At 42.5% G+C, this 22,481-nt stretch overlaps 2 protein-coding genes across 2 annotated transcripts; both read left to right on the top strand.

The window, feature by feature from the left end:
- Nucleotides 1-383: 383 nt before the first annotated feature.
- Nucleotides 384-7,782, top strand: LOC146259622 (dnaJ homolog subfamily C member 7-like). The gene is made up of 14 exons (XM_084669983.1): nucleotides 384-515; nucleotides 1,791-1,879; nucleotides 2,241-2,365; nucleotides 2,528-2,641; nucleotides 2,837-2,911; nucleotides 3,051-3,169; nucleotides 3,385-3,538; nucleotides 3,694-3,858; nucleotides 4,460-4,551; nucleotides 4,714-4,787; nucleotides 5,225-5,371; nucleotides 5,548-5,700; nucleotides 5,944-6,018; nucleotides 6,115-7,782. The coding sequence occupies exons 1-14, from the start codon at nucleotides 394-396 to the stop codon at nucleotides 6,150-6,152; spliced, it is 1,542 nt and encodes a 513-aa protein (XP_084526109.1). The 5' UTR covers nucleotides 384-393; the 3' UTR covers nucleotides 6,153-7,782.
- Nucleotides 7,783-8,203: 421 nt separating this feature from the next.
- aclyb (ATP citrate lyase b) lies at nucleotides 8,204-22,386 on the top strand. The gene is given in 30 exon segments (XM_084670254.1): nucleotides 8,204-8,362; nucleotides 11,123-11,302; nucleotides 11,665-11,787; nucleotides 12,867-12,929; nucleotides 13,043-13,233; nucleotides 13,630-13,709; nucleotides 13,810-13,902; nucleotides 13,905-13,939; nucleotides 14,102-14,220; nucleotides 14,306-14,442; nucleotides 14,551-14,612; nucleotides 14,777-14,894; nucleotides 15,132-15,286; nucleotides 15,739-15,832; nucleotides 16,078-16,140; nucleotides 16,452-16,481; nucleotides 17,098-17,239; nucleotides 17,483-17,651; nucleotides 17,784-17,888; nucleotides 18,072-18,268; nucleotides 18,414-18,495; nucleotides 18,628-18,738; nucleotides 18,856-18,983; nucleotides 19,114-19,362; nucleotides 19,673-19,823; nucleotides 19,928-20,071; nucleotides 20,182-20,295; nucleotides 20,437-20,519; nucleotides 20,737-20,813; nucleotides 20,980-22,386. Coding segments are annotated over 29 exon segments (3,369 nt in total). The 5' UTR covers nucleotides 8,204-8,362; nucleotides 11,123-11,143; the 3' UTR covers nucleotides 21,075-22,386.
- The last annotated feature ends 95 nt before the right edge of the window (nucleotides 22,387-22,481 follow it).

Here is a 22,481-nt window from a genome sequence, read left to right on the forward strand (position 1 = left end):
CTGGTGTTAGCCCACCAAGAGCACATGTGGAGGAGTCATATGCCCATAGAAAACTCCCATTATCCACTGTGTGTGGCACACCAGGACAATTAGATGTAGTTCAGACAATGAAAAGGAACAATCCCATTGCAATTGATTTGATAGTCTCATTACTGGTCCTTAGAGGGGAGTATGAACCACTTTAAATAAAACTAAGTTTATAAGATGCCATTATATAGATAGTTTTCTTAACTTAAGCTATTCTGACCAAAAACTGAAATGTAAAAAATGTTGGGTATATTAATGGTATGGTGCCATCAAAAACAATGAGTTATCAGTCCCTGATGTCTTTCAGTAGGCCTACTTGCAGCATTCTTTGTTGAATTGATGGAACATTAAGGACGTCCTACGCCAATGAAGTTGATCACCCAGGAAATTGCGTTCCCTCCTTCTTCTGCGGGGAAAATGGCAGCTGTTGACATCGACATGCCTATGGAAACTGAGGTAGAAATGCTGAACGAAGAGGATATGGAGCGGTAAATATGTTGTATTTGATCAAAGTTGCTGAGTATACGTAATTATTTAATATGATTGTCTAAAGTCTGCTTACGATTCTAAGGTGGCCTACTGACCTATTTTTTCTATTAAGGCCTAGCTACCAGTAGTACCAAACTGTCCTGCTAGTAGTACAACCAAGCTAGCTAGTGCTAGCAAACATACAATTGAATTGCTAGCTATGCTAAATACACCAGCAAGCTCCACAATACTGCCTAGCCATCCGCATGGCTAGTCTGGCAAGTAGGTGGATAGTTGGTTAAATAATTGAAGCTTTAGGATGAAATTACTTGTCTGAATAGACAAGAAAGAGTAGATGGTAGATTTAAGGGTGATGAGTTAAATGGATGGCTTGCTAGCTAAACGAAAGAACCTTTTCCAGCAAGCCAACCAACTGTATTGTACTTAGAACTAGCTAGCTCTAGCTAGCTGACGAACCTTTCCAAGATTACTAAGCTATTTTCCGAAGCCTCCTCTAGATGTAAGATTTAGAAGGGCAACTACGGTAATATTACCATGACATATCCGTTAGTTGACTAGCTATTGCTGTCATTTGCAAACTTCCTGAATTAGGCCGAACTTTATGAAGGTGAATTGAAGGGGTAAACACCGGCAGCCGGCAGTAAGTTGAGTGAGACGCATGACACAATCAAGCTCAAGTCGAGAACCTTCCATAACTGTTTCGACCTTATCGTGTTTAGAAACTGTACTGTAATCTAACTAGCTACTACAGACACGACAATACAGAACAGTAGCGTAGATTGCTGATTTATCATCAAAACCTTTAACATTTATTAAGTCAGAAGCGTAATAAAGTGTCCATCTGATTGACAATGTAACTAGTATTTGTTTGCAACAGCAAGCTACCGCTGGTGAAGCTAACCAACTAGCTAGTGCTCGCTAGGAGTTAGCCGGTGCTGTAACCACTACAGTTCTAGCTAGATGGCACAGCAAAGTTCATAACCAGTCTAACGTTAGCTTACTACAGTAGCTGATTGTATCAGCATGTTTCAGACTACATCTGATTAAGTTGTATTTTGCATCCCCCTGGACCGGGGTGGACATGTCCATGATTTGGATTACACAAAGTGGATCAAAAGGAAAATTGCCTCGTAAATAAAGCGACGCTGTGGCCGCTCAAAACGAAACTTATGATCACAAATGACTGTCTTGTCTACTCTCCTTGAAGGCCTATCCCTGTCATATAGAATACACACACTCATACCTAGTTGTTCTATACCCTTTACCCTCCCCAGTGAAGCAGAAGGCTTCAAGGAACAAGGAAATGCGTTCTATGTCAAGAAGGATTACTCTGAGGCATTCAACTACTACACCAAGGCCATCGGTGAGTAACAGAGTATTCTTGATGACACTCAACATAAGGAATGGTCACAAGTGGCAAGTCTGGTCCTCAGATATGCTGTTTTTCTTTGCCCCATGACTCATAAGTATGACTTCTTTTGGAATATTTTCCAACTCTCAAATGGGATCATTGCAGTGTAGGTACAGCAATGACTTTTTTTTGTTCTGTTATTCTACCCAGATTTGATGTATCAAAAGGGTCCAAATACTATTAGACCTTGACAAAAGCAAGACTGTCCTTTTAAAAACGTGCTTGTTTTAGTGTGTGTAGGGATATTTCAAGACTGGTGCCTGCCAGCATTACTGTCCTAGTTGAGAAATGAACCATTTTGTGCCCTTCACAGATGCATGTCCCAAGAATGCAAGTTACTATGGAAACAGGGCAGCCACCCTCATGATGTTGTGCCGTTTTCGAGAAGCTCTAGAGGACTCGCAGCAGGCAGTGCGTCTTGATGACTGCTTCATGAAGGTCAGAGTTCAGCCATTGTGCCATCGCAAGAAAGGAAATTGGTCATGTAGAGGTTGTCTTTACTGTTCCAATGTTATGATTGACAATTGAACCCTGTAATAGTTGAAGCATGTTGTCCTTTATAGACTTGTTGTATTAATGTGTTGACTCATCTTACCATAGGGCCACCTGCGAGAGGGGAAGTGCCACCTGTCACTCGGAAACGCCATGGCAGCCAGCCGCTGCTTTCAGAAGGTTTTGGAACTCGAGCCCAGCAACGGCCAGGCGCGTCAGGAGGTATAGCCAAGTAGCTTCAGTTCGACATTGGGGGAATAAGATCACCTGTTTTAGTTTGGCATAGTCCTTTGGCTAGTAATCAACTGATTTGACTGATTGAAAGATCTCAATTGTAGATGGTCTGAAAAGTTATAGTGTGTACGTCTTACAAGAAACAAGCTCCCTAAAAAAGTTAATCCTCGCTGTGCTTTTCAGCATAAGAACGCATCTTCAGTCCTGGAGTATGAGCGGATGGCTGACTTTGGATTTGAAAAGAGGGATTTTAGAAAGGTATGTTACAACTGACATACAATCCAACCAATGAGAATGATGATGCTTCATGCTCTCCTCCAATCAGGGCTGCTGATTTTTTTTCTCTCCTTGTCTCATGGTGGTTGTTTGCCTAACGTCTTGTCTTCCCATGCTGCAGGTGGTATATTGTATGGACAGGGCCCTGGTTTTGGCCCCTGCTTGTCATCGCTTCAAAATTCTCAAAGCAGAGTGCCTGGCTCTTCTAGGCCGCTACCCTGAAGCCCAGTCTGTGGCCAGGTACTACATTTCACAAACACTGCTTTATATAAAGTATTGTTGTGGAAAAACTTCCCATACAAAGATTTCTGAGATCTGTATATATCACTTTGGATGTGAATTAATTTGCTGCCTTAATGAAATCCATTACTATCAACCATGATGTATATGAACCATAATGTCATTTTTGTAAAAATTACTAATAAAGGTTTCCTTAATGCTGTTTTCTTTCCAAGTGATATCTTGCGAATGGACTCCACCAATGGAGATGCACTGTACGTACGTGGTCTTTGTCTGTACTACGAGGACTGCATCGATAAAGCTGTGCAGTTTTTCGTTCAGGCTCTTCGTATGGCTCCAGACCACGAGAAAGCTCGTCTCGCCTGCAGAGTGAGTGTACACTGTCAGCTAGCATTTTGAACGTGTTATAATTAGACTCTCCTGGCATGAATAAGGTCTATCTAGTTTATGAAATGAAGTCTGAAGAAGTTAATTGTTGTGAATATTACGTGCGTTCGTTTATGTTGTTGTGTCTACCCCAACAGAATGCCAAAGCTCTAAAAGCCAAGAAAGAAGAGGGCAACAAAGCTTTTAAGGAGTGCAGCTACGAAGCAGCGTACAAGCTTTATACAGAGGCCCTGACAATAGACCCCAACAACATCAAAACCAATGCCAAGCTCTACTGCAACAGAGGCACTGTGGGAGCCAAGGTGAGACTGTGACTACAGCGTTGTCATCAGGATGCAACCAAGCATCCAGCTATTTTATTAATTTAGGTATCCCTCATATGCTGTAGGCCCAGTAGGAAGACCGAAAGATGGGGATAGTGATAAGCAAGGATGGCTCGTTCCGGGACAGTATTGTGAGATGATTTGGTTGGATAATGCAACCACCTAATTCAATTATCTTCTATCCCACTCTGCTCTATGTGCTCATTTGGCACATGAGCGAAGCTAGTTCAGGCATGGCACTCGGACAGGGCGTGTCATCTGCTCATCACCACACCTGTGTTAGTCAGCACAAGCCCATTGGGCCACGTCCAATAAGACGGCATTAAAAGGCAGTGCGGATACACACACACTCACCCCGGTTGTTTTATGATCAGCGCTGCTGCCGCCCTCAACCATCCGCTTCTCCCCCTTGCTGTCTGTATGTTCTATCCATCAGGGGGATTATCTCTATTGCTCCTTAGAGCTTCTCTTAGATCATTCACTCCGCCAAAGTCGAACCTATTTCCATGTCATGGTTATCAATGAATGCTCAAATATAATACGTGAGTGTCTTGACTGAACTGTCTATGCTGTTCCTCAGCTGAAGAATCCAGATCAAGCCATCGAAGACTGCACAAGTGCAATAAAACTGGATGACACTTATATAAAGGCCTATTTGAGACGATCCCAGTGGTAAGCCATGCACATAATCATGATGCTTTTTAGAAAAGCTTTGTGAATGAAATGAATTTTCAGTGTTGCTATTCGTGGACTTTTCTTTCCCCAGTTACTCGTAGGATGGCGGACAAGTCCTTTAAATGGTGTACATGACAAGTAACTGTGGTTTTTCCATAGTTATATGGACACTGAACAGTATGAAGAAGCTGTGCGGGACTATGAAAAAGTTTACCAGACAGAGAAGACAAAAGGTAAATAGCCTGGACATCAGACCAAAGGGCCAAAGTCCAAATATACCATCATGATCTACCAACATGAGGCAAGTTTGTTCTTAGTTCGTGGCCCAAGAATTTAAAGGTGATGACAAGTCATGAAACATTCTTTTGATATTAAAATCCTAGCAATCCCAGGCAAGTTTCTTGCAAATGCTTCAACACTGCAGCGGTTGTCTTTCAGGTCGTGTCTGTTGTCACAGTGTATAGTCATAGTGCATGTTCTTTTTGTGGTCGGAGAGCGCTGTAAAGGCCTCACCCGCCTCCTTGATCTTCCTATCTTCTAATTACAAAAGGCAGTCAGAGGCAGCTTCCCAACTTTATCTTGTTGCCTTAAAAAAAAAAAGATTGTCCTTGATATGCGTTTGCTAATTTCTCAAATTCCAACCCTGCTTCCACACCCCTTATCTCTCTAGAACACAAGCACCTACTGAAGACCGCTCAGTTAGAGCTGAAGAAGAGCAAGCGGAAAGATTACTACAAGGTGCTGGGGGTGGGTAAGCAGGCAACTGAGGATGAAATCAAGAAGGCCTACAGAAAACGGGCCCTCATGCATCACCCAGGTAATGAAGATATTGATAATAAAAAATGATATATATATATATATATATATATATTATATATAATTATTCACACAAAATATGAATATATTATTCAATGTACTTGAATGAGACAGAAACACAATTGAGACAGAGAGGTAAAGCAGGTTTTTTGAATGAACCATGCTTTTGCCTTTTAGACCGTCACAGTGCAGCTACCCCTGAGGTGCAGAAGGAAGAGGAGAAGAAGTTCAAGGAGGTGGGTGAGGCCTTCACAGTGCTCTCTGACCCCAAGAAGAAGATGCGCTACGACAGTGGACATGACCTGGAAGATGAGGGCTGCGGAGGGGGAGGTCAGTGTTGCAAACTCAAGTTTCTTGGGTCAAGGACAAACTGTTGGGCCCAGATTATTAGGCCATGGACAAAGGACAAACTTGCTTCATGTTGGTAGATCATGATGGTACATTTGACCTTTGGTCCTATGATCGGAAGACTATGCTAAAATAATGTTTGTTTGTATTTTCAAGTTTCTTCATGCAAGTGAGAAGGTTTATCTCAAATAATGTTTAAAGGAGCTGTTTTGCTTTTTACCTCAGATTTTGATGCCAACAACATTTTCAGAGCCTTCTTTGGTGGCCAAGGGGGAGGATTTAATTATGAATCCAATCAAAGTATGTATACTGTTCTGAGCATGGTATTCCTTTCTTAGTAAACGAAAAAATAAGAATGTATTTAATCACCAATCTTTTATTTTCCCCCTTCTCCAGATTCCGCACCTGGAAACTTCTTTTTCCAGTTTGGTTAAGAGTAAAGAGGATACTTTCAAGGAATGCTGCATCCCTCTGGTGGACAAATTAAGTTGGACACATGCTCACGACCTGATTTTTATACTTCAAATATTTTGCAAACAAATCTCTTTCACATGCTTAAGACACTGTCAATGGCAGAAAGAGAGATGTTACCCCTTATGCTTAGAATTCTCCTTGACAAACACAGTTTACAAATAACTATTCAAATTAAAACCAGCAGTCACTGCAGGGCAACTGGTTTTATCAACAAAGGTTATTAACTGTTGTTTAATTATAAACTGACAAAGGGGTTTTTAAGAGGTTTAGGAACTCAAATCCTCAGGAAATTTGCTTAGTTCTCTATTTTTTGCGCAATTAACACAAATGCATGTCTTCTACAGGTGAAATGAGTACAGTATTGCCAAATTCACAGCTCTTCATATAATATAGATAAATAATTTGTGCTGTACCTTGAATATGTTTCATAAGTAAATACATTGTTTATTAAATTCATTAATTGGGAGTTAAGGCCTCTAAATCTTCATAAGTAGTTTATTGAATATGATGCATTCATTTAACAAACATTAGGATCTTTGATCAGCTGGTTTGGCCCAAACCCTGTGTGAACTATCAAGAGGCAAAGTGAAAATGGTGCTCTGCAGCATTTGAGGGAAACCTTGTTTCTGATCAGTTACTTTAGTTTCAATTTTGTTTCCACTCCTGCAGACTGCAGGTACAAACTGCAGGTTCATTTATACACCCTTCTGCACATCATCGCATTCATACATTTTACTGGACTGTAAAGTGTTAATACATGTGTTTATAATGTTCAGTTTCCCATAAGTATATTTATTTTTTATTGTATATTCTTATCCATCTTAATTATAGTGTTGATTGGTCTCCCGTTTTTCAGTACTACCTAGTCAATAGGCTGTAAACACTTTCCTTACCTACTTCTGCTTTAGTACATTTTGTCTGTTATCCTATAAAAAGGCCAAAATCTGTGTATGTGAAGTGTTTAATTTTTTTCCTCAGTTTTGTTGACTACTCTGTGTCCTAAGTGGTTTCCATGCCATTATTGATGCACCTGCTCTCCACTTCCTCACTTATTGTCACTAGACAATATTACAACAGTCCACTACAGTGGTGCCTTACCTGCAGAACCTGCTGATGTGGCTCACAATCAGCAGGAAAAAGGTTGACAAATTCCCTCTTGATGTGCTAAGCAACTAATGATTCCTTTCAATGTGCAGTTTGAACTAAGATCTGGCAAGCTGTTATCTAACCACACATGAGATGAAGGATATAGCCTATTTGTTACTGGCATGAGCTGGTGTTTGTTCTAAAGAAGAAGAAAATATAACAACCAGTTAAAGGGTGTCTAAATTTGCAAGTGGATACCTGACAAGCAAGGTCCTGTTTGTTAGTCTTGGAGATTATTATCACGCCATGTACCTGTCATGCATGTTTGGTCAGTATATTCTCACTGTCAAGCTGCCGGATAGTAGGTTGAGAAACGTTTGAGACATTGTACATTGTCATGAACCTAGTACCCGTGTACCATTTTTAAAATGAATATGCCACTGTAATAGGCCTACAGTGTTTTGGTAATAGGAAAATAAAGATTCGTCTTTTACTCTGTAAAAATGTATTTTGTTTTGAGATGTTTTACTTATGTACATATGTCCAGTGACAAAACTATGAAACAATGTGAAGTATTTTGTTTATTTTAACTGAATTGACAATTTCAAGGATCATGTTACGCACATAACTGTAGTTGAGTCATTCGTGGTGAATCCGGGTGAATTTGTTACTGAATACTAACACTACAAGGATAACATAACTATGACAAAATAAGGTAACCTTCAATAACGTTTTACCCATACATTCAAATATTGCAAGTTGCTAAATACATTTTCTGAAACTACAGAAAAACGTTACTAAGAGCGAATTCTTATTAGTGACGTGGGTTTGAGGAAATCTTTTTAAATGACATGTTTGATTTCATATTGCGTTATCGACACGTGGTTTTGTCGACCAATGGGAACAGCTAAGAGATCGTGTAATCGTATGGCCAGATTATGGGGCGACAGTGAGAGAAGTGGCATGCGTGGACTGCTGTATTTAGCGCAGACTGGTCCATTTAAAAACTAGACAACAAGCTCCTCAATTGCTTTAAGGACACGACCCCTCCACTTCTAGGACGTGGACAATCTAATAAAAAAAGGTAATGTCCCATTTTCACAATATGTTTGAACTATTGAAGTGTACGAACAGATCTATATCCCGGACGAACATCTATATCGTACATTTAGCCAGTTAGCTAGCAGCGGTCGCTACATGCGCACGATTAAGTTGCGTGATGCAGCTGAAACATGAAGTGACTGCTGGTGTCTGTGCCAGATCTGACGTGTCTATTGCAAGCACATCTTGATTTTCAGACCAGTGACAATGTATATTTATCCAAGTCCGAATTAGTTTACATATTGATGCTGAGTTACTATAATTTTCCTGCAGGCTAAGCTAACAAACATCCAGTTATTTACCTAACTAACTGGGTAGACGACAGCTTTTCTATCCTATTTGTTTCTGATTGATCAGGAGTTACTTTTCTAAAAGTCAGTGGCTGGAATACCGAACAAACCCCGACAAAACTGTGCTATACTCGCAAAGTAACCGGCCATGATTGTTCCTACTGTCTCGAGTAAGTCAGTGGTTAGGCTTGAGTCCTCAGCATCTTCTGTAACAGTCTCCTCTTTGGCCCAAATGGTGTGTAGCTAGGTATTTATGTTGTCAGCAAGGCTTCAGCCTCTTCCGAGCAGTTTACTAGTTTGGTTGCAAAAACAACGATGATAGCATTTATTGCCATCTGTCATTGGGAAGTTACCTAGCTGTTAAGTAGGCCCATGGTTTAGGTTTATTATTGGTTAATGTGTTGATGTAGGTTTGCAGATGGTCCATAACTTGTCTGCAATAACTAAGAAACATTCAAGTAGCAAGTTAACAACCTGAGCAAGTCATTACAGGGTAAAAATGTGATGGGAGAGTAATGTGCTCATCAATATCCCTATATTAGTAGTTATGGCACTTCACAGAGCAAACTACAAGAGGACTGGTAAAACAATTTCCAAGTTTTTGAGTCTACAGCCCATCCTGTGTTTCCACAAATGGAAAGTGTAAACTGAAGGCTCAAGATTTGCATTTCTGATCAATGAATTTGTGTATGAGTAAAGCATTGCTAGAGTTGGACAAGCTTAGCTGGTCTGTCAGCTTACATCAATGTTTTGGGAGGAATGTAAACTACCGGTCCTTAGAGGAAGTCAACTTTCACAAGAAAGGCCTATAAATAATGTTGTCATAATAACACAATATTCATAATTTCTACTCATCCTTTGTGAATATACAATAGTATAAATAACCTGATAATGTCTGATGGTACCTAGTTGTCATGGAGCTGTGGATAAGCAGTTGTATAATCTCTCAAATCTAATCTAAGGCCTAGGTTATGTATAGTTTGTTCAGTCTGTATTGCCTCTGTGGTAGTCAACTCAGAAGCATCCTGCTTGTCCAGTTTTACAATATGTTAAAACAGACTGAGCTGACCAATCCAGTGCTCTTGTCTCGGATGCTTGCTCTGTTAATTTAATTCCTCATTGTGGTGTTTTACACCTATTAATTTATATTGGAATAATACTGACAAAGTATTGTTGGCATAATCAAATTCAATGGTCATTCTTTCCCTGTCTATTTCTGGAAATGTTCTTGAGACTTCAATAAAAGTCATTGTTGTTTGTGCAAAATAACTACCGTGCTGTGTTTAAAAATGTTGGTGAGTCCTTGACATCTGATGGGACTAATAAAAATAAACATGAAGGTCCTTGTGGTACAGCATGTGTTTTGAATTAGCCTACAACTCCTACAACTGATTTTGCATCGGTAATGTGCCACATACAGTGTGCCTTTTATTAGCTTTCTTGGTTTGTGTACAGAACATTCTAAGGTGTTTTGTTGACTAAAGGAAGGGGACCGGAACTCGGTGTATTCGCTAGCTGTAGAAGTGATTGTTTTTCATTTTTATAGACCAGGTGTTTACATATAGGGTCATTCAGATGATGAAAACCTAAACGTGCAGACATTGGTGTGCTAGCCTTTTCCCACTGGAGTCACTTGAACAGAAATATCAGCCATTCTTTTCGAAGGAATGCTTCTGCAGTTATTTTTGGCTGAACAATTGTGATCGATCATGAAAAATCACAAAATGGAGGTGACATACAATTGAATGCTACTTTTAAGTTTAGCAAATTAAAATGTTTTCTTCTTCATCTTAACTGAATTGGTAGTATTGGCTTTACTCTGGTCACCATCACCACAAATTGTTATGTAAGGCTGGTAAGGCTGGGGGAATCTTCATTGTCAAATGTCTATCTAAAGATCCTCCATCTTGTTGGTTGCAGTACCCACACCCAGCATATTACTCCTAGACTGTTGCTGTAAACTGATCCAAATAATACATTTAGCTTAAACTGATCTAAATAATACATTTAGTTTAATTGCTTATCTGAAACACAGACCTTCTCTTGATTTTGTTTTGTCTGGTTCCCATGGAGCAGTCCCAATGTGTTCTTTTGAGAAACCTTTCACACACCGATTAGCTTGTTTGACTGGACATGTTTTTTTAAGACCCCTTGTTCCCCTCAAGCCACGCTGTATTTAATATTTTCTTCCAAAGCTCTGAACACAGTGCTTTAATAGTCCACTAGGTTGTTAAAAAGTCACGTATTCTAAATTCTGGTAGAATAAATTATTGGGACAATTTAATGTCCGGTCCAGTTTGTCATATGGTATATGTTAACAAACCACAAGCTGCCAAGCTATCAAAAAGATACCTATTTTTCTCAGTCAGAAGCACTGCCTGTTTATAAAGGCTATCTGCCAAGATTAACAGACCCCCTTCTCTCTTCCATTCTCCTCCCCCTCACGTCCTCAGCTAGTAGCAAGTGATTCATCCATGTCTGCCAAGGCCATCTCGGAGCAGACGGGGAAGGAGTTCCTCTACAAGCACATTTGTACCTCGGCAGCCGTTCAGAACCGCTTCCGTTATGCCAGCGTCACCGCGGAGACCGACTGGGACCGCATCACACAGGACCACCCCTGGCTGCTCTCTGAGGTGAGGTCACTCCGCTCACTCCACTTCCTGTCCTGCATGACCAGCTCAAAGCTTTGTTTTCCAGCATTGTTTATAGTTTATGATACACTTAGACTAGGATGCAATCCAATACATTTCAGTTTTTGAGTTACACAATATCCAAATAATTCATCGTTATAAAATAGACTGCTGTTAGGGCTGTCAAGCAAGGCAAGGAACTTTTATATTGCACATTTCATACACGAGGAAGACTCAATGTGCTTTACATAAAAACATGTTATACAAAACCCTTGATCAACCACATCAACGTTATTTAGATGCTTTCCTGTGTGATACAGGGTCAGTGTATGCAAATTAAAAATATCCCCCTCCCGCCCCTTCAGAGGTTGGTGGTCAAGCCAGATCAGCTGATCAAACGTCGAGGTAAGCTGGGCCTGGTGGGTGTCGACCTGGACTTGGACGGTGTTCAGGAGTGGGTCAGACAGCGCATCATGAAGGAGACCACTGTGAGTCGATGGACCTTTTCTCATTCGTTCATTATACAATATTGCAGTGACATAGTTGAGGGGCAGGTACTGTTGGGAATTGCTCTACATATTCTTCTATGCAGTTGTAGGCAAACAATGATTCTACTGACCAGTGTTGACTTGCCCTCTCTGGTTCATTTCATGTCGTAAAGGCAAAGCTTAAGGAATGAAACTTGTCTTGCTTGCCTATCACAACTGACTATGGTGGAGGAGTCGCCTTCATGCCCCGTGTGTGTGTGTGTGTGTGTGTGTGTGTGTGTGCCTCTGTCCTTGTTAATGCTGTGAATGTATGGCATGTGGACGGGTGGTTTTTTTCAGGGGTAGCTAATCCACAAAGCACTGCTCTCTGTTACGCTCCAACCAGCAGCTATGCAGGCCAGCTAGGGGGGGAGGGAGAGGGAGAGGGGAGAGGGAGAGGGGATAGGGATGCCCTAGGCCCAACGAACAAGGACAGAACGAGCAGAATGTGTGTCTGTGTCATCAGACCGCTATAGATTGACCAGCCATTAATCGCTTTCTTATTGTGACCTTGTGTGCTGTGATGAGTATTAAATTAATAAAGCATGTTCTAAATTGAAGTAGCACAGTTGACTTCAACTGAAAAATAACCATCTTATGTGGTTATAAGAAGTACCCAAGAAGAAGGAAGTGACAGCCATGCAAGACGTCCCATATTTACCCCATGAACACAGTTTACCAGCACCTGTACTGGAATTGACAGCATGCAAACATGAACATCTTAGGTTGCCATCGGTCTTTAAATCTTGGAGCCCAGAAAGGTTGGAGTTATGTTTAGCGCTGAGGGGTTGAAGGGTATGTTATGCCACTGTCATGAAGCTATTTTGGTTGCTCTAAGAGTGGGACCCTGTCAAAACAGCTGCAATGTGCTGTACCTTTTCCATTTCCTTTGTTCCTCTTTCTAAAAACGTCCAACGAGTGCTGGATGTTTTTTCCCCAGTGTGTGACAAATGAAAGGAAATGCTTCTAAAAGAATGAAGCTTCCATATAATCCTTCCATGAAGCCCAGTTGATCAAATACTTATTGTGTGTATTCACAGGTGGGAAAAGCAAAAGGCGTACTAAAGAATTTTCTAATCGAACCATTTGTTGCACATACACAGGTAAGTGTAAGCCTGGCTGTACATTCTTCAGTACAGTATATATCTCAGTCCCTCGTACATTCTCTGAGTGAGTCTGCCACTAGCTCAGCCCTCTCCACATCTCTGTCCCGCAGGACCAGGAGTTCTACGTGTGCATCTACGCCACTCGTGAAGGTGACTATGTGTTGTTCCACCACGAGGGCGGCGTCGACGTGGGAGACGTAGACGCCAAGGCCCAAAAGCTTCTGGTCGCCGTGGACGACAAGCTAAGCGTGGACACGATCAAAGAGCAGCTGCTCACTCATGTACCAGAGGATAAGCAAGAGTAAGAACCAATACACATGCCGTCTGAAAATGATCATTGCACAAGTGCAAGTACTCAAATGCTTAGGCTAAGGCTCTGACTTTACATTGACTGCATACAATGCAAGAGAGCGTGTATTTGCTTAATGGAAATCCAGTCTCCGACAACATGCAAGCGTCATGCGTTGAGGATCTAGTTTCCCGTTTTGGAAGAACAGTTCTGGGAATTATCTTTTGTGCTTTTGATTAGACATGCTGTTATGGACTTCTGGCGTCTCACAAGCATTAGATATTTTATTTGTTTTACTCCTTTACCGGTCAGCTGGGTACCAATACAGGAGAAGTGGGATGTTCATCAATTGTTCTAGGCCATTATTATCAAGAAAATACTAATGGCTTTCTGTTTGTGGTTTTCCAGGGTTCTGGCCAGTTTCATAATAGGTCTTTTCAACTTCTATGAAGACCTTTATTTTACCTATCTGGAGATCAACCCACTTGGTACGTCCTCCTGGCTTCTGTGCCTGAATAACTGTAACCTTCATGCTATTCAAATGGAAGCCTTGTCTAGATTCACAATGGCTTCTTTCCTTCTCTTCAGTCGTCACCCACGATGGTGTGTTTGTTCTTGACATGGCGGCCAAGATCGACGCCACAGCAGATTACATCTGCAAGGCCAAGTGGGGTGATGTGGAGTTCCCCCACCCTTCGGCAGGGAAGCCTACCCTGAGGTGAGATTTTTGGATGACTATGATGATGTTGATTGGGCCTGGGAAAGTGAGAATTTAGACAATATCTGAATTTAATCACAACTCAGGGCATGCTGTCGAATGATGCACATGCAGACTGTGCTAACTCTTCCTGGGTTATGTCCATGGGTATCTCTGTTTTAGGAGGCCTATATTGCAGACCTGGATGCCAAGAGTGGTGCCAGCCTGAAGCTTACCCTGTTGAACCCACGAGGCCGGATCTGGACCATGGTGGCAGGGGGAGGAGCCTCGGTCGTGTACAGGTACAGGGGAGAGGGTGAAGCAGAATGTTAGTGGTTCTCTGCTGGTCACATGGTGGCGACACCTCACTCTTTCTCCTGGGTGTAGTGACACCATCTGTGACCTTGGCGGCGTGGATGAGCTGGCCAACTATGGGGAGTACTCTGGAGCGCCCAGCGAACAGCAGACCTACGACTACGCCAAGACCATCCTCTCCCTCATGACCAGAGAGAAGCACCACGAAGGTGGGCTGGCATGAGCCATGCTTACCTACAGGCAACTTTTATTTTCATTTTAAGCCTCTTGCTCTTTCATGTCATCTTCTTTACGACGTTTGTCTCTTTGGTTGACAGGGAAAGTTCTGATCATTGGTGGCAGCATCGCGAACTTCACTAATGTGGCAGCCACTTTCAAGGTAAAACTCACAATTTACATTTTACTAGAAGTATAGTACTTTCATGTGGACACAACTGATAGTTTTGTGTTGAAAGCTGAGATGATTTGAAAGAGCCCTGACCTAACCTCAACATACTTGCTTTGACTCCCCTTTGACCTCTGACCCTCGTTTTTCTTCCGCAGGGCATTGTCAGGGCCATCAAAGACTACCAGGGACCTTTGAAGGAGAACGAAGTGACCATCTTTGTTCGTCGTGGCGGCCCTAACTACCAGGAGGGGCTGAGGGTGATGGGAGAAGTGGGTGAGTTCTGAGATCTAAAATCACAATTTTAGGTCCTTTTGAAAGTAGAACATTATAACAACATAACAATTTCTAGAACAGCGAGTTCACACATTATTGTAAGACAAGTTGTTTCTCCCACCACACACAGCCACAAACGGGTTTAACCAGAATGGAACATTGTAGCCTTTGATTATAAGAGATTTCTGTGGTTTCAGAACCATAATGGACCCATAATTGTATCCATGTCCCTTACAGGGAAGACCACTGGTATCCCCATCCACGTCTTTGGCACAGAGACCCACATGACAGCCATCGTTGGCATGGCACTGGGCCACCGACCAATACCTAACCAGCCTCCCATGGCTGCCCACACTGCCAACTTCCTCCTGAACTCCAGCAACAACGCTGTTGTACGTCTATGTTGCCTGATTATTTTTACCTGCTTACTCTTCCCCTCCTCACTCTTCTCCTGATGTCTTCCTCCTCTCACTGTTGCTCACTCCTCACCACTCTCTGTTTCTCTCGTCCCTCCCCCATACCAGCCAAGCTCTCACTGTCACACCCAGGTGCTGTTACCATTGACATTAGAGCCCCGCCAGTATAGTAAAAGTCCTTTGTTCTCTTTAAAATGCAAGCTTTTTATGTTTAAATGCAGATTGTTTTATATTCAAAATGCAAACTTAGTCGATGAAGTTACAGACACCACCTTCATCTGCTACTCCAGATTTAGATTGTCATGGGTGATCCTACTAATAACTGGCAGTTACTGCTAGTGTATGGATTTGCTTTTAGTACAAAAATGGAAAGCACTCTACTGTAGATATTTTATGTGTTCGCCTTTTGGTCCCCTCCTTCCATTCAGACTCCAGCCACCACCAGGACAGCATCGTTCTCTGAGCCCAAGTCAGCCAACGATGCCACACCAGCCAAAAAGCCCAAGGAGGGACTCCCAGCAGGTAACCCACACACATCCTCCTCCTCTTGAAGACCCAGGGTGGCTTGGCTCATGCATCGTCTTACACCACACACCCCCTTACATTTCTGCTTTCTCATTCCTGCTGTCCCGGCTTTCCTTTTTCATCCTTCTCTCCCTACCTCGACTGTCATCTCACCCTGTGTTTTTAATGTTCTTTTTCCTTTCCTTTTTCTCCCTGGTTTTCGTGCACTTGGCTACTTCCTGTATCATATTCATATCTATAAGACAGTTTAAATTCTCTGCTGTGGCCTTTGAGGAGTGCAGGTTCATTCACAGGAGACTGCAAAGGTATGTTTAGATCTGCATCCTGACTGCCTCCAACCATTCCGGTCCTTTCTGGTGCTTCTAGTTGCACTTTAGACATGCATTGTGTATAGGTAAGGCATGCCCCCATATGGTGACTGCACCTTTGTGTGTTTCTGTGTATTATAAGCCTCCCTTGTAGCATTTCTGAGGCTTTCAGCGAACCAGTTAAAACGCCCACGAGAGCCAAATCCCAATGTAGCAATGTAGTGACATTTGATTCTGATGGTTTTGCTCTTTATTCTTTTGTCTCTTATGTGTCATTATTTTTTGTGTTGTCCCCGTTTGGGTCACAGAAGCAAAGGCCTCTTCAGGCTGCAGTGGAGGTAGGGAAGGGTGTGCTAGTTTGCTGTTTGTCTCTCCCTTGTCCTCCGATTCTCCTCCCTCCCTTTATTGATATACTGCTGGCCTGGGACAAAAACACTTTCACTTTTAAGATGCACTTGATGACACTGTCTTGGTTTGATTGGCTTGTATGTCTCTTCAACTATTGGAACAGTGTTTTTGACCTGGGTTTTGTACTATGTGGTCAGTTTGGCTTTCCCCCTCCTTGCTCAAATACCAAGTCAAAGACCTGTGCAGACAAAATGGGAATTCATTCCAGAGACTTGAAAATGGCTCTGCTCTCAGCCTTCTAAAGGCATGTTCTTGGTTGCCTTCTCAAAGATTTTAGACGATTGCTTATCTGTGTTTTGTGTTTTGTTATATGTTAGTTCAAAACTGGAAACAAACTTTGTGGGTACACCAAGTCTGTCTCCTTCCATTGTGTTTGCGTCTCCTTTAATGTGTGTCACCTTCCCTCCAAGTAACATGTTTGAACAAAAAACATTTTAAATATTTCCGTGATATTTGTGTATGTTGTTTGATGCCTAAACAATACATTGGTTTACATGGTACTTGGTTGATCTGTTCTGTTTCTTTCTTGCTCTCTGTCCCCTTCAGCAAAGGCTACCACACTGTTTAGCAGCCACACCAAGTCCATTGTGTGGGGAATGCAGACGCGGGCAGTGCAGGGCATGCTGGACTTTGACTACGTGTGCTCGCGAGACGAGCCCTCAGTGGCTGCCATGGTCTACCCTTTCACGTAGGTCCCACCAAAGCAATGACAAAATAAGAGCGGCTGGCAACAATTGGTTACTGCTGTCAATCTCATTGCAGTACCCATCAACCCAAGCTAGATAACAGCAGACCTCAGTTTTGAGCCATTACTGTTTATATTCAGTTCAAGTTTAATATACTGCACACAACCCTTTCTTAACCATGCAGTGTGTTGGGATGGGAAGTACTCTACACTTTCTCTTTGTAAGCCATGGATCTGCTTCTGTAGTGGCGACCACAAGCAGAAGTTCTACTGGGGCCACAAGGAGATACTGCTGCCTGTGTACAAGAACATGGCCGATGCCATGAAGAAGCATCCTGAGGTGGATGTGCTCATCAGCTTTGCCTCGCTTCGCTCAGCTTTTGATAGCACTATTGAAACCATGCAGTACCCACAGGTAAGGGCTAGGTGTTATGCTGTGCCTTATTTTTACATCAGACACCTACCGTAGGCCAGAGAATAATCTTCATTTAATTTATCATTAATTTTAATTGAAATATTTGCATAAATTGATATACTTTTCCCCTAGATTCACACCATCGCAATCATTGCTGAAGGCATCCCTGAAGCCCTAACCAGGAAGTTGATAAAGAGGGCAGATGAGAAGGGCATCACAATCATTGGTCCAGCCACGGTAAGCCCAGAGGAGAAATGCCATATTCAGTCTTTCATTATTTCTGTGATCCTGAGGTCATACATTGTGTCACCGTCCTGCTTTTGGAGTAAACTCTCAGGAGTCGCAGTATACATGGGAGGGATTTAGAACGACGTCTCAACGACAGTTGAGTATTTGATGAGTCTAATGTCATCCGTCCAGGTGGGAGGAATCAAACCTGGCTGTTTCAAGATCGGCAACACTGGAGGAATGTTGGACAACATTCTGGCCTCCAAGCTCTACCGACCAGGCAGCGTAGCCTACGTGTCTCGCTCGGGAGGGATGTCCAACGAGCTCAACAACATCGTCTCCCGCACTACCGATGGAGTCTACGAGGGGGTGGCCATAGGAGGGGACAGGTGAGGAAGAAGAGGGAAGGGGGGGGGTTAGCATTTTTATTTTTATTTTTACTTTGTCACTTTTCCTCAGGCTATTCCCTGAAATGTTGATTGCTTTTATCGCTTGAAATTATGTTTCATTATTACTTCTCTTATTGGTCTCCAGGTATCCAGGTTCTACATTCATGGACCATGTCCTACGCTACCAGGACACTCCAGGGGTCAAGATGATTGTTGTTTTGGGAGAGGTAAGACGATTTGACTGTAGATCATGAAAGCATGTCATTGCTTATATGGGTATTTACATTTGTCATAGACACTGGTTTCCAAGCATTCCTTTTGCTTTCTTTTTCTCTCTGTCTCTTAATGTTACTGTGCAGATTGGAGGCACAGAAGAATACAAGATCTGTGAAGGCATCAAGGAGGGCAGAATTACCAAGCCGGTGGTGTGCTGGTGCATAGGCACCTGCGCCACCATGTTCTCCTCCGAGGTCAGTGGGGAACTGTGGCAGGGTTAAAGGTTATCAATGTGTCTGTTTGGTTTACCAGTAGGTTGAAGTCTAAACTTGGGGGTTGAGATTTGAACATGTGTGCCTGTACTCTTTCAGGTTCAGTTTGGCCATGCCGGAGCCTGTGCTAACCAGGCTTCAGAAACTGCAGTGGCCAAGAACCAGGCCCTGAGGGACAGCGGGGCCTACGTACCCAGGAGCTTTGACGAGCTAGGAGATGTCATTAAGTGAGTTCATGAAGTGTGCCATTTGAGATCTTTTGGCTTGTGGTCATTTGGGATTTAATTGTGTTCTCTAAATCCGATCCCTATGAACAAATATTGACAACTCATGTTTGTGTTTCGTTCAATCTATCAGGGTGGTGTATGATGAACTTGTTGCCAAAGGAACCATTGTTCCTGCTCAGGAGGTGCCTCCACCAACAGTGCCTATGGACTACTCCTGGGCCAGGGAGCTGGGCTTGATCCGCAAGCCGGCCTCCTTCATGACCAGCATCTGTGATGAGCGCGGCCAGGAGCTGATCTACGCTGGCATGCCCATCACAGAGGTGTTCAAGGAGGAGATGGGCCTGGGAGGGGTGCTGGGTCTCCTCTGGTTTCAACGGAGGTGAGCATGGAACACATCTGGTCTGGGCTCCTGTCTGTATATTCTAAAAATGTTACCTCCCGTATACGCACAACATTCTCACGACAACCCATGTCAGTCACACTGTAAGATCAAAGATTAGGTGAGGTACAATGACAAGTTTGTCGAGTATTTAGACAGGTGCAAAGTGTGGTTTTGGCTCAGCTTGCTGGGCCAGGTGTTTGGAGATAAAGGACTGTTTGGAATGGTATAAATCGTAACAATTGGATCAAACTGTGCACTGTCCATCATTGGAAAAACGTAATTCAGTCTCACATAAATGACCCTGCAGGTTACCGCGCTATGCATGCCAGTTCATTGAGATGTGCCTGATGGTGACAGCGGACCATGGGCCTGCGGTCTCTGGAGCCCACAACACCATCGTCTGTGCCCGGGCTGGCAAAGACCTCATATCTAGTCTGACCTCTGGCCTACTCACCATTGTGAGTAGTTGAGTCTCATACACAATGGCTAACCCTATTCCACAAGACACAAGGGCCACTGTTATTCCGGATGTGTTGGATCTTCACTAAGTCTTGTGTTTCAGGGGGACCGGTTCGGAGGGGCGTTAGACGCTGCCGCAAAGCAGTTTAGTAAGGCGTTTGACAGCGGAATGCTCCCCATGGAGTTTGTCAACAAGATGAAAAAGGATGGCAAGCTGATCATGGGGATTGGACACAGGGTCAAATCGGTGAGCAGTGTTTTTGATTATTCTGTAACCCTCCTGCAATTGCATCTTTTGACCTACAACCTTTTTGTGTTTGTTACTTTTCTGATTGAGTGACATGTATTTATTGATAGATCAACAACCCTGATATGAGGGTCCAGATCCTAAAGGACTTTGTGAAGCAACACTTCCCCACTACCCAGATGCTGGACTACGCACTGGATGTGGAGAAGATCACTACGTCTAAGGTAGCAGGTTCAGTTCACCTTTCACCAACATCTCCATGTTATACCACAGGAAACATGTTTAGGCTTGCTTTTGCCATAGTTTTGACACATGTAATAAGCATATATCTTCTTTCTAAATCGTTTTGTAATGCTGGTTTACAGAAGCCAAACCTGATCCTCAACGTGGATGGTTTTATCGGAGTGGCCTTTGTGGACCTTCTCAGGGCATGTGGGGGCTTTACACGGTAGGATGACTAGATTATTTATCACAGGAACACATGACTTGGGTCATGAAGTTATCCAAATCCATCAGTATCTGTCCATATATTCCATGTAAATTTCCAAAGTTTCTCAAACTGCTGTTACTGTGTACTTGTATCACTTCTCATCGTCACACTAACCTTTTGTGTACCGGCCCATCACGCTGTCCTTTGCTTACGTTGTGTTGATGCTGTGTTCCAGAGATGAAGCGGATGAGTTTGTGGAGATTGGTGCTCTGAACGGGATCTTTGTGCTTGGCAGAAGTATGGGCTTCATTGGTGAGTTCCATATTAAAAATGTTAAGAAAGCTTTGTATGCATAATGTTTATCTTTCTAAATATCCTGCCCTTATATCTTCCCAGCTTGTTTGCAGCTATATTGCCAGCCTTCTCTGAGTTTGATCTAGTAAAGGAATGGACTAACACTCTTTCTTTTTAATTATAGGTCACTACCTGGACCAGAAGAGGCTAAAACAAGGCCTATACCGCCACCCATGGGATGACATCTCCTATGTCCTTCCGGAACACATGTCCATGTAACCATGGAGATTGATGTCAATCTCAAACGCATCTGGATGGTAATGCCCAATAAGGACAGGCAGCGGTTTGCACCTCTCTACCCTTCTCTTCATTCACAACCGCTGCCTTGATTATGACTGGGCAGGATGATTCCAGATAGATAGTGGGAAATGGTGGAGGTACACTGGGAGTTATACTGAAAAAGGGGAACCTTTGCTTCTTTTAGTCAAGTTATTCTTGATGTCTAAGTTATTAAATTATGAACAAAGAGCCAAAACAATGCAATCACCAAATGTGGTCACTCTGGGGTTAATTGGTACTTGATTGTCAGTGCTTTTGGGTGAGTTTGCCCTATCTCAAAATTGGAATTGGTAGCACAGTTTATGCCTTACACCAGTGTTGTAGTCTGATTGATTAATCCAGTACTAAGGCATCCTAAAACGATGATTTATGTTCATCTTCCAGCACATAAGTATGTATAGCAATCGTGTGTGTCTCATGAAACTGCTTTGATTAACGTGATGATTTCATCAAGTTTATCCTGTTAAATGTGTCCAAGAGGCATGCACTTGAAACTAGGCATTTTCTTCTGGGAAGCTTTGATGTGCAATCTTACATTAACACTAACTTACAGATCTTTCTGGGAAGCTGTTCGCAGACTATTTGTGAACTGGGAGATAAACATCAGTAGTAAATGAAAGCACAAAACCCTAGTAACATGTTATATAATTGTGTGTGCATGTCATCCATGATTTAAATCTTAGTTTCCCTCTCCCGCAATAAAACGGTTTCCAGTCCACTGTGGAGTGTACACTGCAGCTGTTAATGATAGCGACGGGATACAATTTTACCTGAACTTTAATGTGCGTTTCTGGCACTGCCTTCACATACCCACTCTCCAGGATTAGGAGGATGACCTTCTGTAACTCCTGAAATCACAAATTAGGCTGTTGGATGATGATAAAGATGTATTTTCTTTGTTTTATGATGTCCAAATCACAAAAAGAGGATGGTTAATATGCTTTATGAATGTGCCCTGTGAGTCTTAAACGCACCTATTTGCGAGGGACCATGAAGGCAGTGGACTTTAAATGGAGTGTCATAAACATTGTACAACTACTAGACCACTGCGTTTAGTGGGGCTCCTGTCAGTGACCCATTTTTTCTTTCTGTGAAGAACGTTTAATGTACATGGGATTCTTTCCACAACTTTCTGGCAATGTTTGTTCTCTCTGTGCTTTATTTTATTTATGTGTTAAGTTTCTGCTTTTGTAAGCCCAGAACTGTTATATTGTAGTAAATCTCAATTAAAAAAATGACTTGGTTAACTTTTTATTGTTGCTCCTGGCTTAAATTTTTTATGGATTTATCATTGTAAAAATTCCTGTACTCATTATATAAAACATAAGCAACTAATGTTTTTGACTT

Source organism: Hypomesus nipponensis, chromosome 13 (genome assembly GCF_054491055.1).
Source record: "Hypomesus nipponensis isolate SF chromosome 13, ASM5449105v1, whole genome shotgun sequence".
NCBI lineage: Eukaryota > Metazoa > Chordata > Actinopteri > Osmeriformes > Osmeridae > Hypomesus > Hypomesus nipponensis.

Excerpts from the sequence above, each read along its gene's own strand:
- LOC146259622 (XM_084669983.1), top strand. The coding sequence starts at position 394 with ATGAAGTTGATCACCCAGGAAATTGCGTTCCCTCCTTCTTCTGCGGGG. Across the intron at positions 516-1,790 it reads AACGAAGAGGATATGGAGCG|TGAAGCAGAAGGCTTCAAGG; the intron begins GTAAATATGTTG and ends TACCCTCCCCAG. Across the intron at positions 2,912-3,050 it reads AAAAGAGGGATTTTAGAAAG|GTGGTATATTGTATGGACAG; the intron begins GTATGTTACAAC and ends CCCATGCTGCAG.